Below are 16,875 nucleotides of genomic sequence, written 5' to 3'. Positions count from 1 at the left end.
ATGAAACATGAACATGCATTCTGGCTTGTATAGCATCTTAAATGTGTTGTTTTGATTATAATAAACTGTATTTAAACAATTAAGGCAACAAAGCTGTACTTCCTATTTAGATTTACTGTTATCAAATGCAAATGTGTATGTAAAAGTCGGGGATAGTTGCTTAAACTCTCTTAGCTGTTGCCTAAACGCGTTTCTAGACGGCACGGTGGAATAGTGGTTAGCACTCGTGGGGTGGGGGGATAGACGGTTTATGCGCAACTGCAGCCTCTGGAGGGTCCTACACCTTGATGTTCGCGAGACTCCATAGACACCTGCAGCTTCAAATATCCGTTTGCTGCTTTCTAGCAGCTGTTCTATTAAGCTGATGTATTTGTCTGCACAAACCCGTGTTTGCTCTGAATCAGCCTCAAATCTCTTGAACAGTACGATGATCACGCTTAATCTTTCATGAAATATCAAAGGTGTTCATACCTAGACCAAGGCATTCAACGATTTCATGCTTTTCATCAGCAGAGAGATCCTTTTTCTTTCCCATATTGCTTGAAAATGGTAGCCTGGGATTAACCGTGCTGCTGTGTGCGCTTGAATCATTTCAAACTGCACATCAGGCTGGGGACCATGGCCGAAATTTTCGCATGGATTTGGGACCAATCACAGAACGAGGAGGGACGGCAAGACAATGACACGCTAATCGATATACGAAAACTTGTAGTTTGTTTAGGGATTACATTTTTTATTTTTTTTTGTTTATTTACAGATCCAATATGACAGCAGCAACTCCATAATTTGATCGAGCTTTAGAACGTGTCCTAAATAGTTTAGCTCGAAACTTTACAGTATGTCATACATCATCTGATACGATCGGCTATGGCTACTCGTGCAGACACATATGATACACTGCAAAAAGTATCTAGTATCTAGATCAGTATAAACATCTCAATTTGAGCATAATAATCCAAATTTTAGCTGTTTTGACTAGTTAAGAAGTTCTTGGGCATTTGTCCTAGATTATTTCACTTGTTCTGAGATGTTTCTGACTCGTTTCGATACATTTCGTCCTTATTTCAGGTAATTTTCTTTGCCAATGGGGTAAGAAAATTGGTCTTATCTCATTGGCAATTTTACTTTCTTATTTCAAGCGAGATTTACCCTAGAACTGGTCTGAAATGTCCTCAAACACGCAAAGTAAACTTGGTCCGATCAGGAAGAGTGAAAACCACTCAAAACAAGATACATTTCCTCAATTCAAGTAATTTAAGCCAATGCTTGATATTTACTTTTTATAGTGTAGACATTCGTAGCGCCCAATAAACGGCTATGGACAATCGTAAACCACACCTTTCAAACGAGAAAATGAATTGGTGGTCCCCAGGCTAAATATCACTTGTGACTAGCCAGGCTATGAAAGTGGTGATCTAATAATAATAATGACTTCCGGCAAGATGGCGCTCTGAGCAGCACTTACTTTCCCGGGCTCCCTTAAAAGTAGATTAAGACAGGATTATAAGTCTCTTTTGGTCACTTTCGAAGACGGTAAACATTTCGAATTCACATTGTATTTATGCTTTCGTGGGATCACGACTACAACCAAGCCATGTCGAGTGAAAAAGCCTGCGGCGGGAAACGGGGCGCCCCAGCTACCCCAAATAAACAATCTCAGACTTTGAAAAAGAACAAATCTGATGATGATAATTCGTCTGAAGACATTGGGGCAACAACAAAACCTTGAAGAGGTAAAGAAATTATCAGCAAGATTTGATGTACAAGAAAAGCGGATGGATGAAATGTCTACTAAGCTTGAAGATAATTGTGCTCGAGTAACGGAGCTAACTAAGGAGGCGATTGAATATAGATGGAATCTGCGCATCAAAGGTCTCAAAGAAAAAGATGATGATGATGTCAAGAGACGAGTGATCTCCATTTTCTCCAAGATTGCTCCCGGAGTCTCGTGGGACATACGGGATAACGTGGACTGTGTTCACCGCATCGGTAAGAAAGAACCAAATAGAACGAGGCCAGTAATTGTTCAGTTTGTGAAACGAGAATGCAGGGATGACATATGGCCACTTACTAAGAACTGTGAAGTGTGCAAAAAGGAGGGCATTAGTTTTGCTGGAGACATGATCAAGGAAGACCGTGAGGCAAGGATGCAGCTATGGCCGAAGATGAAAGAGGCAAGAAGTCAGAACAAGAGAGCGTACTACCGTGGACCTTATGGTTACATCGAGGGCGTTCAAATCTTTCCATAAAGATATCTAGATGAATGTAATCCAAGACTGTTCACCTTCTGAGACACAAGTTCATGTTAGAGGGATTTTTCAACTTCCCATTTCTTCACTAAGCAAGGTAACTTAGTGCAGATGTACATCTTCTATTTTATTTTGTTTATCTTTATTTATTTTTTCTCAATGTTCAATTGTTCAAATCTTACGTTCATAACTTTAAACACAAGAGGGTTTAAGGACAACACTAAAAGGAAAGCTGTTTTTTTATTTTGCAAAGGACAAAGGGCACAGTGCATCTTTTTACAAGAGACTCCTTCCAGTGAAGAAGACCGGACATTTTGGAAAAACCAATGGGGGGACAACATTCTCTTGAGTCATGGATCTAACAGGTCTGCTGGGGTTGCAATTTTCTTCAATAACTGTCCAGGGAAAATTATTGACTCAAACATTGACACTGATGGACATTGGATTGTGGCAATTTTGAATGTAGAAGGGACTTTGTTTATCCTTATAAATATATATGGATACAACACTGAAGTTAAGAACAGATTTTTATTAGCTGAAATCACTGATAAGATCAGACAACTAAAAATTAAATACCCAACTGATAATATTTTAATAGGAGGAGATTTCAACTCTGTTTGTGACGAATGGCTGGATAGATTCCCTACAAGATATGTGACATATGAACCTAACCAAATAACAGCTCCCTATCTGATGTGTGGAGGCACTTTAACCCTGATTTAAGACAGTTTTCATGGGTAAGACCTAATGGACAGAATAAATCCAGAATAGATTTGTGGTTAGTATCTCAGGAAATTTTAAATCACACTTCACAAGTGGACATTTCTGCTGCTCCTGTGACAGACCATTGCATAGTTACATTATCTCTGATTCCAAAGAAAGAAAGTGTATTTAGGCAAAAATATTGGAAATTTAATGCTAATTATTTGAAAGATGAACAGTATTGTAGAATGATTCGAAAGATCTTAGATACTGCTAGAAGTAGCTGTGACCTTACTTCTTATTCAAGTAAATGGGAATTTTTTAAATATGAAGTAAGAAAATTTTCTATAAAATTTGGGAAAGATAAAAGTAAAGAAGCTGAAAGACAACTTATTAATGAATTAAATGAATGCTGCAGAGGAAACACTTCTTCAGATGCCAAAAGAGAAGAGTTGATTCAATTACAGTCCAAACTAGATTAACTATATTTAAATAAAGCAAAGGGTGCTTTTATCCGTTCTAAGGCTAAATGGGTAGAAGAAGGGGAATTTTTTTTTCATATTTCTGTGAGTTAGAAAAAATAAGACAGGAAAGAAATGCAATCACAAAGCTTAATATAAATGGAAATCTAATAACTAATGCTAATGAAATATCCAAAGAAATGTTTATATTTTACCAAAATTTGTATACTTCAAATTATTCTGAGCTAGAGACAGATACATTTTTCAATTAAATAAATACTTCTATCCCTAAAATTGATAAAAACTTCAAGGATGCATGTGACATGGAATTGAACATTGATGAACTGTACAATGCTGTTAAAAAAATGACTTTAGGTAAATCGCCAGGACGGCTTATCGCTTTTTTTGGAATGATGTAAGAGAGCTGCTTTTTGAAGCACTTAAAGAATGTTTACAGAACAATACGCTCCTGACCACAATGAAACAAGGCATAATATCGCTAATCCCCAAACCCAATAAAGACAAAACTATTATTGACAATTTAAGACCAATCGCATTATTAAATGTAGATGATAAAATATTTACCCACACATTGGCCAATAGGCTCAAAACTGGTATTGATAAAATCATAGATGAAACTCAATCTGGTTTCCTCTCAAAAAGATTAATACATAATAACATACGTCTTATTTTAGATATTTTGGACTATGAACATCTCACTGAAGATAATGGTGTTTTGTTGTTTCTTGACTTGTTTAAAGCATTCGACAGACTGGAACATGAGTTCATTCTCAAAACATTGAATCATTTAGGATTTGGGAAAAACTTTATTAGCACTATTGCAATGTTATATAAAGAAATAACAAGTGCTGTTTTACTTCCCTCAGGGACCACTACCAGGTTTAATATTTCTCGAGGTATTTGTCAGGGAGATCCGGTGAGTTCTCTGCTTTTCATTTTAGCAGCAGAGATGCTTGCATTATTCATAAAAAACAATTAAACAATTAAACCCTTCAATCTTTGAAAATAACACAGTTAGCAGATGATACTGTTCTACTTTTGAAAAACTCCAATGAAATTCCTAACGCCTTGAAAGCAGTTTCTATTTTCTCTAAAGCGTCTGGTTTATATTTAAATTTAAACAAGTGTGAAATATTAACAAGTCATAATAATGAGCATACTCAAATACAAAATATCCCAGTCAAAAATGAAATAAAATATTTAGGCATAATTATAAGTAAAGATTTAGCAAATCGAGAAAACACACATTTTCAATCGACACTAGAGAAAAATAAAAAGATATTAAATAGTTGGCTTCAAAGAAATATTCTATTTTCGGTAGGATTTTGTTGACCAAAATGGAAGGTATTTCCAGGTTAATATATCCAGCATATTCTTTAGCTGTTCCTAACAGATTTATTCAAAGCGTTAATAAAGTTCAATATGACTTTATATGGAATAATAAGTCCCATCTGATTAGGAAAAATGATATAGTAAAACCTATTCAAGATGAGGGTATGAATGTTATTGATTTTAAAGTGATGAATGGTGCCCTGAAGTTAAAATGGTTGCAAAATTTCCCAAAAAAACAAAAAATCTCTATGGTTTCATATTCCTTTTTATATTTTTGAAAATATTGGAGGGATAGAATTCTTATTAAAATGTGACTTTGATCCCCTTAAAATACCAATCAAATTATCAAATTTTCACAGGCAGGTTTTACTTTATTGGAAGATGATACATAGACACAATTTTAGTCCACAAAGTGCTACAATTTGGAATAACAAATATATATTGCATAAAAGACGATCTATGTTTTATAAAGACTGGTTTGAAAAAGGTATATGGGCAATAGTCCATTTGATGGACAGCGATGGTACAATACTGGAGTTCAATGATTTCAAACATAGGTTCAACCTTGAATGCACTTATAAAACATATTCCAATGTACTTAAAGCGATTCCTTCTGCTCTACTAAACATGATAAAATCACATCTACAATATTCAACTGTAACACCTGCCTATCCTGCTTTATTTATTGAAGATTATCATTTCTTAGATGTAAAATGTAATAATTACAATTTAAGATCTTCATTAACAAATACTTATTTTCCCCTCCCCGTGAAAAGGAAAGGCTTATCTCCAAATTGGTCAAAAAATGAAAATTGCATAATAAGATCCAGATATTTATCATTTCCGCTCCTACCTAAAATGAAAGAAGTGCACTTTAAAACCATGAAGGATGTATACCATTGTAAAGAATTTTTAAGAATTAAATACCAATTTCAAGATAACATTTGTAAATTTTGTCAAATTGATATTGAATCTCAAGAACATTTATTTTATGAATGTAGCAATGTGAAGAAATTTTGGGTTGATTTATACGATTGGTTGAAGGTAAAGAACAATGTACCCATGTTGGATTATAATTGTGTCAAATTTGGAGTATTTATGAAAGACAAAAAGATAGAATATATGTATAATAATTTGATAAAAAAATTGCTAAATTTTATTTACATAGATGTAGATTTCTGAAGGTAAATCCCAATTTTGTTCCTGCTCCATAAGTCTCTTAAAATTCTAGAATGTAAAAGTGCCTTAAAACTATGTGAAAAATTATCTGTATATATGAGCTAATGCCCTGATGTTTTTGTAACAAATGTTTATTTTTTGATGCTGCTTAGATTTCATGCACAGCAGTCATTTGTATTGCCTATTTTGATTAAGATACATTGTCATTTGACTTTGCAATAAAACAAATGTGGTGATCTGCTTTATAAATGAGGAACGTCCTTTTTCAGTAGTTTTGCCCTTAACTGGGCTTAACCTGACAACTAATTATCACAGGCATCTGAGATTGATTTTAGTGATTCAAAGAGCCCTGAGACACCAACCATGAGTTTCATTGAAAAACTTTTTTTTTTTTTTTTACCTTTGACACTGAAATACAATTTGCATAATAATTGTGTACATACAGTATATGAGGGTAAAGCAGTCTGAATTTATGGAGAGAGAAACAAATGAGTCAGGGGTGCGTTACTCAGCATATTGAGACATACTGAGGGAGCTGCATCACAATAGAAGTGGCTATAGATTTTGAGAAAAGCTAGAATTTCCAATATAGTTTTATGGAGAAATGTTTAATCAGTGAATAATTACACTCTTTATTGTAAAGTTTAGGTCATATGTGTCCAGGTGAACGTTTATATGCTAAGAGCAAACTGAACCAAAGTTTCAACCTGAATGTTGAGTGACCCCTTAAATGTTGATTTTGAAGCTTCTTTGACAGATGAGTAGAGAAGAATGAAATAAAAAGTAATTTTCAGTTGAAAGCGCGTTTGCTGAGTTTAATTTACAGGGTTCAGCACAAGCAGATAGATGCTATGATGTTGAGAGAAACACACACACACACACACACACACACACTAGACCTCATCAAGTTTATTTATTGATAGGTTTTATAATTAAATAACATTAAAAATGTATGAAAACTTAATATTTTGTAAGCAAGCCAGCAACTTTCAAATGTCCTGCTTTATAAATACAATAAGTCCAGACAAATGCACTTCAACCTCTTACAACAGGAAACTGTTCTAACCAGTGCATTCATACAGCAAAATGATCCCCGCAAAACAACCCGCTTTAGCAATGCTACTGCACTGGTCTGGACGAGTGCTCCCAGGACAAACCAGACTCTTTGGATTCTGGCTGTGGCTCTGCAGGCTCCACCTCAGATGCTACTTCAGTGACATGAGGGGGATATTCAGAGGAATGTGACATTTGTGCGCACGTGTGAGGACGTGACCTGAGAGCCTTAGAGGCTTGAGCTGCAAGTCTCAAGTGTGCACAGAAGCTGCTCTTTTCTACTGATTCTATCACTTTTTCTATTGGATAAAAGCTCTTCCCTTTGCTACAGCAGCTGATGGTGAGGTGCTCAGTTCATGTTGCAGAGCAAAAGTCTGTGGCAACATCAGAGCACAAACATGCTAAGAAAAACAAGTGCAGACAAGTCCATCCCACCTGTGGTCACCAACAGTCAGTGCTCTGGTATAAAGCCTCTGCTTCAGCAGCGGCCAGTCGGTCGGAGAACTACCAGGGGAACTACCAGGCAGTTTGACGTGGAATCTTCAGTTGACACGAATGCCTGAGATGAAGGGCAGTCCTGTGGGCACTTTCTTCTTGTACTCCACATAGGCCTCGGCAAAAAAGTGGATGAGCGACAGCTCTTCCTCCTCAATACGTTCCCGAAAGAAGCGCCAGCTGGCTATTGTGTAGCCCATGATGCACACAGGGTTACACAGGATCACCTGCAACAGAGCAGCATTACTTCAAACATGTCAAATGTGCATTTATGCTTCTCTTCCACTATTCTCACTCACCTGTGTTCCTATACTCCAGTAGAACCAGCCCACATAAGACGGGTGTCTGAAGTAGGCGTAGACCCCACTTGTGACCAGAACATGGCTTTGGGCCTTTTCATTCTGAACAATGTGGTTAAAGTTGGAGCCTGCAGTCAACATAGCAGCTTTCCGCAGGGCTTCTCCACACAGCACCATGACCAACCCCACCACGCTGATCCAGTTCACCTGCTTCAGCTCTGTCAGAAGGATATGCTATCTGTCAGAACACTATGCTGAAGATGAAAATACGTTTTAGAACAGAAACTTTGTACCTGGAGCTGAAAGTTTCTCCACAGTGAACTCCACCCATGAGGAGAGGGCGGCCAGGCTGTACTCCAGACTGTGATTCAGCAGAAAGGAGTCCAGCGACAGACTGCGTGGGTTAATGATGGCCGTCACCAGGTACTCCGAGTAATGGAAGAAGGACAGGGAGCACATGTACCTGGGGGGACACAGCACGGAGCTCATGTGACAGTCACAGCCAATGCACATACCTGGCCGAAGCACCCATATGAAGACACAATCCCTGACCATGGCGGAGTTTAAGTACTTACCAGCCAAAGTGAGTCCAGCTGCTTTCAGAAACACTTATAATCAGACCACATCCAAACATCAGTCCCAGGAACGAGGCCCTCACAGCGACCTGGCAGGGTCAAAAAGACAATCATGACAAAGAACATCCCATTTATATATAGACAACAAGAGGGAAATGAAACAAACACACAAGAGGATCTTAGGCTTCTATATCGGGCGGCCCGCTCCTCCACACAGGGATTTAAAGATTACCAGCAGATAAACCTTAGCTCGAGCGTGAGTGCCAGTAGCGTTGCCCCGCTACATTGGACAGTGTCACACGAGTTGATTATTCATGCCAAGTGTCCGTTACACAGTCTACATTCGAGGTGCAGAGCAGACTTACCTTATACAGAGGTCCCCTGTACGTGAGCAGCAGCAGGCCATTGACGACTGCTGTGTGCAAACAAATGGCGATTTTCCCGGGAGTTTCCGTGAGATAGTCAAAGACCCAGTCGACGTGGCCAAAACTGTTTCGGATGAGCGGAATAATGAGCACACTGAGTCCCAAAAGAAAGGCTTTAACACTAACTCTTCCCTCCAGCACCAACTTACTGCCTGCCATGATGAACCCTGAACCCACCACCCTACTACCGCTCTCGCGATTCGCCTAGGCAAACGTCGCGAGAGTTGGATAATATAAATTAATTAATTAATAAATGAAAACGTATTACTGTTTTGTTTTCCTTCACTTTTTGTTTACATTTTTATTCCAGCCGCTATATATATATTATATATATATATATATATTATTATTCTTATTTTATTTTTTTGGATAGTAGGGAGGACGTATGGTCCGACAGTCGAAGAAGTCGTTTAAGAAACACTGGTGACATGTTACCCCAATGCTAGCAGCAAATCATAAAAAGCAACAACCAACATCACCGTAAACAGAACAAAGCCGTTTTCAGTGGCTGAAAAGCTTCGAGGCCAGCGGACCACAGACATATGAAACAGAAACACAGAAGAAGCGCATTCATAAGCCACCGTAAGATGGCAGCAACAGCGGTCAGGTCTGACAGGTTTGCTAACCTCTTAACCCCCGCCGAGCGCATTTTCTTTAGTTCCGATTTACCCAAATCTAGAAGCTTATCGACTGGAGCTGACAGCCTCATTTGAAAGCTAAGACACACTGTTTGTCACACTTTTTTCGTGTTTGTCATATTTTTGTAGTTTCTTTGGAATTTTTTTTTGCCGTGTTTTTGACATTTTTTGTTGCTTTTACAGTGTATTTCCATCTCTGTTTTGAAGCCTTTTAATGGAATTGGCCACCGTTTTTACATACTGAGATATGTTCCTACCTAACCTTAGACGGGTTAATATATCCCGTCTGGTTTTTGTCCCTGCGCTCTGTCACGCAAACGGAGCACATATGCAGCCTCTCCCACATGTCATATAGCTCCAAAAAAGCTCACGATAGAAGCTACCAAGCTCTTCCACGTGTTCCCTATTTAAATAAAGTTACGTGAAGTGTTTTCATGCGAAGTATATTTACACAGAAATGTAACATGTCGATTTTATAAGCAGATAAAAAGGGGTACTATATTGTGAGGCGTAATGATACGAGGAGCACAACGTCCGCGCAGTAACTCCTAAAGACTTCCCCCGCTCACTTCCGTCAATAACCTTTAGGTTATTTAGCAGACGGGTATATATTAACCTAAGGGTTAGGTAAGAACATATCTCAGTATGTAAAAACGGTGGCCTATTCCTTTAAAGAAGCTTTTAATTTTGGGTAAAGCCAAACTGCAGAAAATGTGCTCGGTTCATTTACGGGTTAAGAGCTAGCAGCAGCCCACTTTTGAGGTAAGAGCAAAATAAAGTAAACTGGGTATTTCTCTTGAATGCTGAGTCATTGTTTTGAAGCTCTGATTGAGAAAGCTGACTCACTAAAAGCTGTTAATGAAGTCACAATGCCATAATGTAACAGTAGGTGGCTGCATTAGCTAGCAGCTCGCCAGTGAAACGAAAGAAGAAGAAAGAGAATCAGCGGCGCATGCGCCTTGGTGTCTTCCTCTTTGCCGTCTCCCCGCCATGGCGCCTGCTGTAAGTACGAACGCGTGTTCACAAACCTACATCTTTGTCCTGTTTCCTGCAGTAATAGTCAGAGCTTGTGCACGGGACTCTGGCTGAGTGTGCAGTGTCCAGCGTGGAGCCAGGTTTCACCTTTTTAATGAATGCTGACGCAGTTTGCTTGGGTTTGTTTATGTAGCTCCTTAGCATGTAGCGCTTGTTAACACAGACATGGTGTACTCTGCTGCGGGCGCAGAGAATGTATTCTGCTGCGGGTGCAGAGGATGTATTCTGCTGCGGGTGCAGAGGATGTATTCTGCTGCGGGTGCAGAGGATGTACTCTGCCCACAGCTGTAGGGGCCGTGGGTAACTTGTCTGTGTCCCTGCAGCAGAAAAAACACAACGTTGGAAAAGGCGGAAAGAAGAAGAAGCAACTGCTGAAATTTACGCTGGACTGCACTCATCCTGTGGAAGATGGCATCATGGATGCGGCCAACTTCGTAAGTGTTTAACTCTGCTGATGGTACACTGATCTGTGTGTGATGTCACAGGGAGGAGGTTTGTAAATCCTATGTACTTTGTCCCCTGTTGTGTGAAATGTAGGAGCAGTTTCTTCAGGAGCGGATCAAGGTGAACGGGAAGGCTGGGAACCTGGGAGGAGGAGTGGTGTCCATTGAGAGAAGCAAAAGTAAAATAACAGTCTCTTCGGAGGTGCCTTTCTCAAAGAGGTGATTATCACACACATCTGTCCCACTTCTGCACTTGCAATACTGTATTTGATCATAACAGTTTACAGTAATGCATGTTACCCCTCTTTTATGGATCGTATGTGTACTAGCGATCGCTGTTTGTTTACTGCTGTGATTTTCACGGAATGTTTTGGTGAATGGTCAGTAAGAACAGCTGATACATCCAGGCCTCTAACAGTGTTTTTTAAAACTACCCATCTGTTACCGCGTCAGGGAGCAATGCCCTGTTTGTGAACTATTTTAATTTCTGTAATACACAGTCCTGGACATGATGACATCGCGATCGCTCGTATTAGAACTGCTTTGGACACCTTCCCTTTGATATTGGGGCTGTGTGATTTGGAAAATGATCTAATTGTGATTCTTCTAAGTTGTTCCAATCATTGAGATTGCGATGAGATTTGCAATAATCCAAACTGTGTTAAACATGTCCATGTCCATTTGAGAGAGTGATATGTCATACTGTCTAACCATCAGAATGAAGACCTGCAATGGGTTTGTAGAGGTCTAAATTACAACCGAACGCTGTTTGAGCGTAAAGGGTGTCTGCATAGTGTAGTCCCCCGCTTGTGTTAGAGGGCAGGCGTTAAACCTGTGTAATGCACGGCTTCGAGTTGTTTAATCCAGAAAGACATCAAGCAGAATTAATTACAAATAATTGCCCGAATGCTAATGTAAGAATTGCCGCTGATATAGTCTTGCCTTAACACAATATTATTATAACACATTACAACAATCTAAGAGTATATAGAAGCATACATTACTCTCTCAAGGTCTGAATCGGTTAAAGATGACTTCATTTTATTAAATCAATTCAAGTTGATAACAGGTTTGCAATACGATCACACCAAGATTTCTTGCACTGGAGGTAATATTGTTATGAAAAGTACCAAGCTATACGCTCTTGCTCTCAGGACAGTGTTTAATGCTGCATGTGGACTGGGGAGCTCGTTTACCTCAGGTGGTTTGTGGTCGTGTGCATTTTTGTGGAAAAGTGGGGATTTTGATGTCATCAAACAAAACGTACTTAAGTACGTAAGTACTTAGCCCAGCTACTCATTTAAATGTGTTGTCATGCTCACATCACAAAATGGTAGTTTGTGAGGTTTAAAAAAATATCACATTAATGTACTTTTTGCTAATGGGCATTTCACTCGCAATTTAGTTACTCCGAGGATGACGACAGCTCACACTAAACTAAAAAAAAAAATCTGTGTTTAACTAAAAAGCTTGCATTAGATAACACGATAAAAGAACAAATCAGCTGATTTCCACAGTCGGGTGCGGAAGTCGTGAAGCTCGTCTTGACCCGAGTTCCCGGTTGTTTTCTCCAGTTGAGCGAGCGTTCACTATTTTTTGTGAGAAATATAAGTATTTTCTGGGGGTATTTTCCAAACCCGGAAGAGAAGACGCTTCAATTCAGTTAACTCCGCCCCCTCTCTCCGAGCAGATCTGTCCATGCATTATTAGTAGTAAAATAAATATAAATATCACAGCAATAAGTGAAGTTACTTCACAATACAGTTATAAGGAGTTGACATCTGCAACACAGCTTCATTATGGCTAACACACGAGCTAACACACGAGCTAACACACGAGCTAACACACGAGCTAACACACACGCTAACATGCGTTTTGACTCACCACAGCTCTGTCCTGGCCTCTCCATCACATTGGGGACTCGCGTTGGTTATAAAAGTTAATCCACTTTGATTCTGGCGAAGGTTCACCAAACATCCATCAGAGAGAGTCAGAAAAACACTATTTTGGTGAAAGTTGCTGAAACCTGGAAAGAAATTCCAAATTGTGGCGAGTGGCCTCTTCTTTAGGAAGGTTGAAAAAAGTCCTGCACCTCCCGTAGCCACACGCGCTTTTCTTCGCGACATTATCGTTAGGTAAGAACATCCTTCACATCCTTCAGTGAAAACATGACATCTGTTCAGACGCTCGGGGGTACGTTTGTTTTGTTTGTTTTCAGCCCTGACCTGGAAGCGCTTCCTTTTAAAAAAAAAAAAGTTTTTATACTGTTTTATAAATTAAAATCAGGCCATAAAGCATTACATTACAGAAGTTGTGCTTTTCCTGTTTGACACTGATGTAAAAAACGTCAGAGTGTCACAGCTCACTGGTTTTCCAGCAGAGGGCGGAGCAGCTGCTCAGAGAGCAGGATTCGGGAGGATTACTGAGAACTGCGTTGAATGAAGCCACAAACCACTCTGGGGGTGTTTTTGATAAGGAAATAGCATAACAACATGGTTTAAAAGCTCCAAAAAGTAGATTTTGCATGATATAGGACCTCTAATGGATGAGCATTAGCCATTAATTATCCATTATCGACGTGTCTGATGATGAGCCACCATCATCAGAAAGTGTCAGAAACACGCGCTGATCTTCTGTAGGCCTAGTAAATCTGAAAACTTTTGCAGGAATTGCACTGTAAATTAATCACAAATGTAGCTAATATGCATGTTAGTTTATGCCAGAGACATGTGTTAGCCATAATTAAAATAAAGATGCAGCGCTGCTCTGTTCAGACCGTGAACAGAGCATGTGTGTCTCTCTGAAAGCAGCTTCACCGTTTAACACCTCATGGTTTCACTTTGCTTTTGGCATAGAACAGCTTTAAAGTGCTGTGATGGAAATCACAGCACTGAAGCTGGCTAAGAGCGCATGGGTTTGGCTATTCTCACAAAGGGGTGGTGCAGGAGGTACGACCGGGTGTGTAGTGCGGGAGGTTCAGACGTAAGCTATGATGCAAACTGCTGAATATTGTCCACCCACTGTTTCTTAAACATTACGTTAAAATTGAGCAAATGCAAATAATAAGCTCCACTTTACATTTGTATTAGTGTGATAAGAGCCTTGGTATTGAGGAGCTGATGATGGTCTGAATAAGTCTTCCTCCTCTGTTATGCACAAGTTTAAACACATTTCTCTTGCAAAAGTCGTGTTCCATGACTCTGTTCGGATCATGTTTAGTTTAGATCAACTTATCATAAATAATATGTAAATGTCTTTTAAAAAATGCTTGTGGAGATGGACAATGATTCACTGTAAACATCGTCATCTGCCAGTTAAGGGGTAATTGCCCAACCTTCCGTTAATTGATCGGGCTTGGCTTGGGCTTTATGCTCACAAATACAGGTTGTTTATTATAATGATGAACATGGTAATATCAAATAAAGTAACTTGAGATGCTGAATGTTTTATTATGTAGTCACGGTGGTGCAGCAGTTGGCTCTCGTGCTTCACAGCTGGAAGGACCCAGTTTGGATTTCTGGACCGGACAGGGCCATGCCTGATAAGCTTTTATATTAGCTCATATACGATAATAGGCTTTTAAAAGTAGCCGTTCATAGAAATAAAAGGCCTGAGGTGGTAACATGTTACCACACCAGGGGTGAAACTGCGGTACGAGGCACAATGACAAAATCTAGAAAACAATCTTAAGTAGGGGGTTCAGACATGGTGTCCTTCATTCTGGTTCATTTTATTATATTTTTTCTTTGGGCTGATCCTTTTGCTGTTAAATAATGGTTCTGTTACAAAAATGTGAATTATAGATAACATTTTAAATTGGGTACATGGCAAGAATTACAAGTACAATTTGAATACTTGAGTCAAATTATGTAAGGCAAAATTACTCTTACTTGAGTAAATGTTTTTGCTACTCTACATGTTTAATTTTACACACTACGTTTTTTATCTCAGTGGGACTATTTTGGTTTAATAAATAAAAAAATGTGTGTAAAATGACTAATATTTATGTTATGTTGAAATGTGATATTGGAAATGTTCCAAATGTTTTTATTCTGTCTGAACGGCACAGCTTCAGAGCAGTGGAGTGGCTCGCAGGTGTTGGATAACGTCTGAATACTAATGTCATTACATTTAAATCATCATATGCTACATTACTTAAACTGCTTCTCCTCCACAGATATCTCAAGTACCTGACCAAGAAGTACCTGAAGAAAAACAACCTCCGAGACTGGCTGCGGGTGGTGGCCAACACTAAGGAGAGCTATGAGCTGCGCTACTTCCAGATCAACCAGGACGAGGAGGAGGAGGAAGACGAGGACTAAATATTTGTAAATAAAATGTTGTTTACACTCATGTGGTCTTTGTTTTTATGCCAAAGCACACACAATAAACCGAAATAATGTGTGTTAATGCATATGGTTATTCTCACACCTTAACCTGGGGTCAGTTGCTACTGACCTGAGAGCCGATGGATCAGTCACAGGTTCTGATGGTGTTACGGTAAAGGCTGCACAGTGTAAAACATGTTTTCATTGTAGGACAAGCTTTAATCGTTGTTGATAGAGTCGACTACACGTCAACATAAGGAAACAATATTTTCTGCAAGGCTGTGAAGTTCGACAGTCACACTCCTGCTGATGGTAGTATTTAGTTACTGAATACTTGCCTTAAAATGTATTTTGTAATGTATTCTGTGACTTTGTCTAATCAGAGTGCTGTATTCTAAATACTTTGAATACTTTCACATTGATTGTCATATTTATGTATAAATATAGCAGATAATTACAAAAATAAAGACTGAACCTGTTATAAAGTCACAATTAGGAACTCTAACTCTCTTGGCAAATGCACAGGAGCAGATACAGCATCATGTGACCATGTGCAGTGTTTGTATGAACTGGCATAAGGCATTTTAAATCTTTATTTTAGGAGAAACAGATCAACATTCAAAAAATGATGTTTATGGAGCTACTATGGAGTACTGGGATGTATTCCCTACATATTTGGAAAGTAACTGTATCCTAAATACTCTCAGATGATGTGTTATCTGCAGAAATGACCTGTGCGCGCGCACCCCTCACTAACCAGCCTCAGCAGAGGCGTTTGGTGCGTGTCGGTCTGTGCTGATGTGGGACTATGATCATAGAAACAGTGTGGCCTGGATTCTGTCTTGGGACCTGGAACTAAAGCCTTGAACTCGGGACTGTCCCGAATTTTGCGGGACATATGGGGCGGGACCGGCCGCTGGACTATTAGTGTCAGGAGACGAGTATGATTAGAATTTGGGGAGAAACGGACAGAAACCATCAATTCGCCAAATTAGAAGAGGCAACGGTCTCTAGCCTCTACAGGTGCGTCCCAGGGTGAGAGCAGACCCACACTGCCACATTTGCATGGTTGGAACTGAATAAGGTTCCAAGTAGAACTTTAATATGCAACACAAAATATTTTTGAGTGACGCTTTTATTGCAAACAACAAATCAACTGAAATAAACTGCAAATTGCAGCTGATAAAAAGTTTAGGGCCACATGCCTTTAAAACACTGGAGTATAGCCCCAAACAAATGTGGGCCAAAAAATCATGAGTTGAATAATTTGAGCGCATATCGTGCGCTGCTGTCATTCACCTCAGTCGCGCTGGGCCGATCTGTTTCTGGGACAACAGCGCAGTCCGTGTCCCCCCGGCCCGTCTGAGACCCCAGACACACGTAACGTGGACAATATTAGAGACGCAGACGTGGCCACACTAAACCGAGCGTCCGTGCTCTGACGCGTCACGAAAGTCAGCATGTTGCCGCCAAATCAATGTTTTATGAAGTACCTATGTATGTACAAATATTATCATTTTTGATTTCTCAAAATCTCACGCGTGTTTCATGCAGTATTTTCAGGTCGGATGGGCCATTCAATGTGACTTGGCTATTCACTGTAATTGCAAAACAAGTTATAATTGTCAAAGATATTATTG

The 16,875-nt window shown here is 39.3% G+C and overlaps 2 protein-coding genes across 3 annotated transcripts; one reads left to right on the top strand and one right to left on the bottom strand.

Annotated features, from left to right (window-relative positions):
• Positions 1-6,849: 6,849 nt before the first annotated feature.
• Positions 6,850-9,001, bottom strand: icmt (isoprenylcysteine carboxyl methyltransferase). The gene is made up of 5 exons (XM_079558981.1): positions 8,732-9,001; positions 8,367-8,455; positions 8,085-8,254; positions 7,792-8,009; positions 6,850-7,719 (listed from the first exon to the last, which is right to left on the bottom strand). Exons 1-5 carry the CDS (start codon positions 8,948-8,950, stop codon positions 7,540-7,542), a joined length of 876 nt encoding a protein of 291 aa, XP_079415107.1. The 5' UTR covers positions 8,951-9,001; the 3' UTR covers positions 6,850-7,539.
• A 1,357-nt stretch (positions 9,002-10,358) lies between these two features.
• LOC306964827 (large ribosomal subunit protein eL22) lies at positions 10,359-15,260 on the top strand. 2 transcript variants are annotated; one of them, XM_079558984.1, is made up of 4 exons: positions 10,359-10,431; positions 10,788-10,898; positions 11,002-11,126; positions 15,085-15,260. In XM_079558984.1, the coding sequence occupies exons 1-4, from the start codon at positions 10,420-10,422 to the stop codon at positions 15,227-15,229; spliced, it is 393 nt and encodes a 130-aa protein (XP_079415110.1). In that variant the 5' UTR covers positions 10,359-10,419; the 3' UTR covers positions 15,230-15,260. The 2 variants fall into 2 exon arrangements, with proteins under 2 accessions (XP_079415110.1, XP_079415111.1); XM_079558985.1 differs by having other exon boundaries at positions 10,390-10,431; positions 10,791-10,898.
• The last annotated feature ends 1,615 nt before the right edge of the window (positions 15,261-16,875 follow it).

The sequence above is a fragment of the Gobius niger genome (assembly GCF_951799975.1).
Source record: "Gobius niger genome assembly, chromosome: 6".
NCBI classification, from domain to species: domain Eukaryota; kingdom Metazoa; phylum Chordata; class Actinopteri; order Gobiiformes; family Gobiidae; genus Gobius; species Gobius niger.
This window is presented reverse-complemented; position numbering and strand designations above follow the sequence as displayed.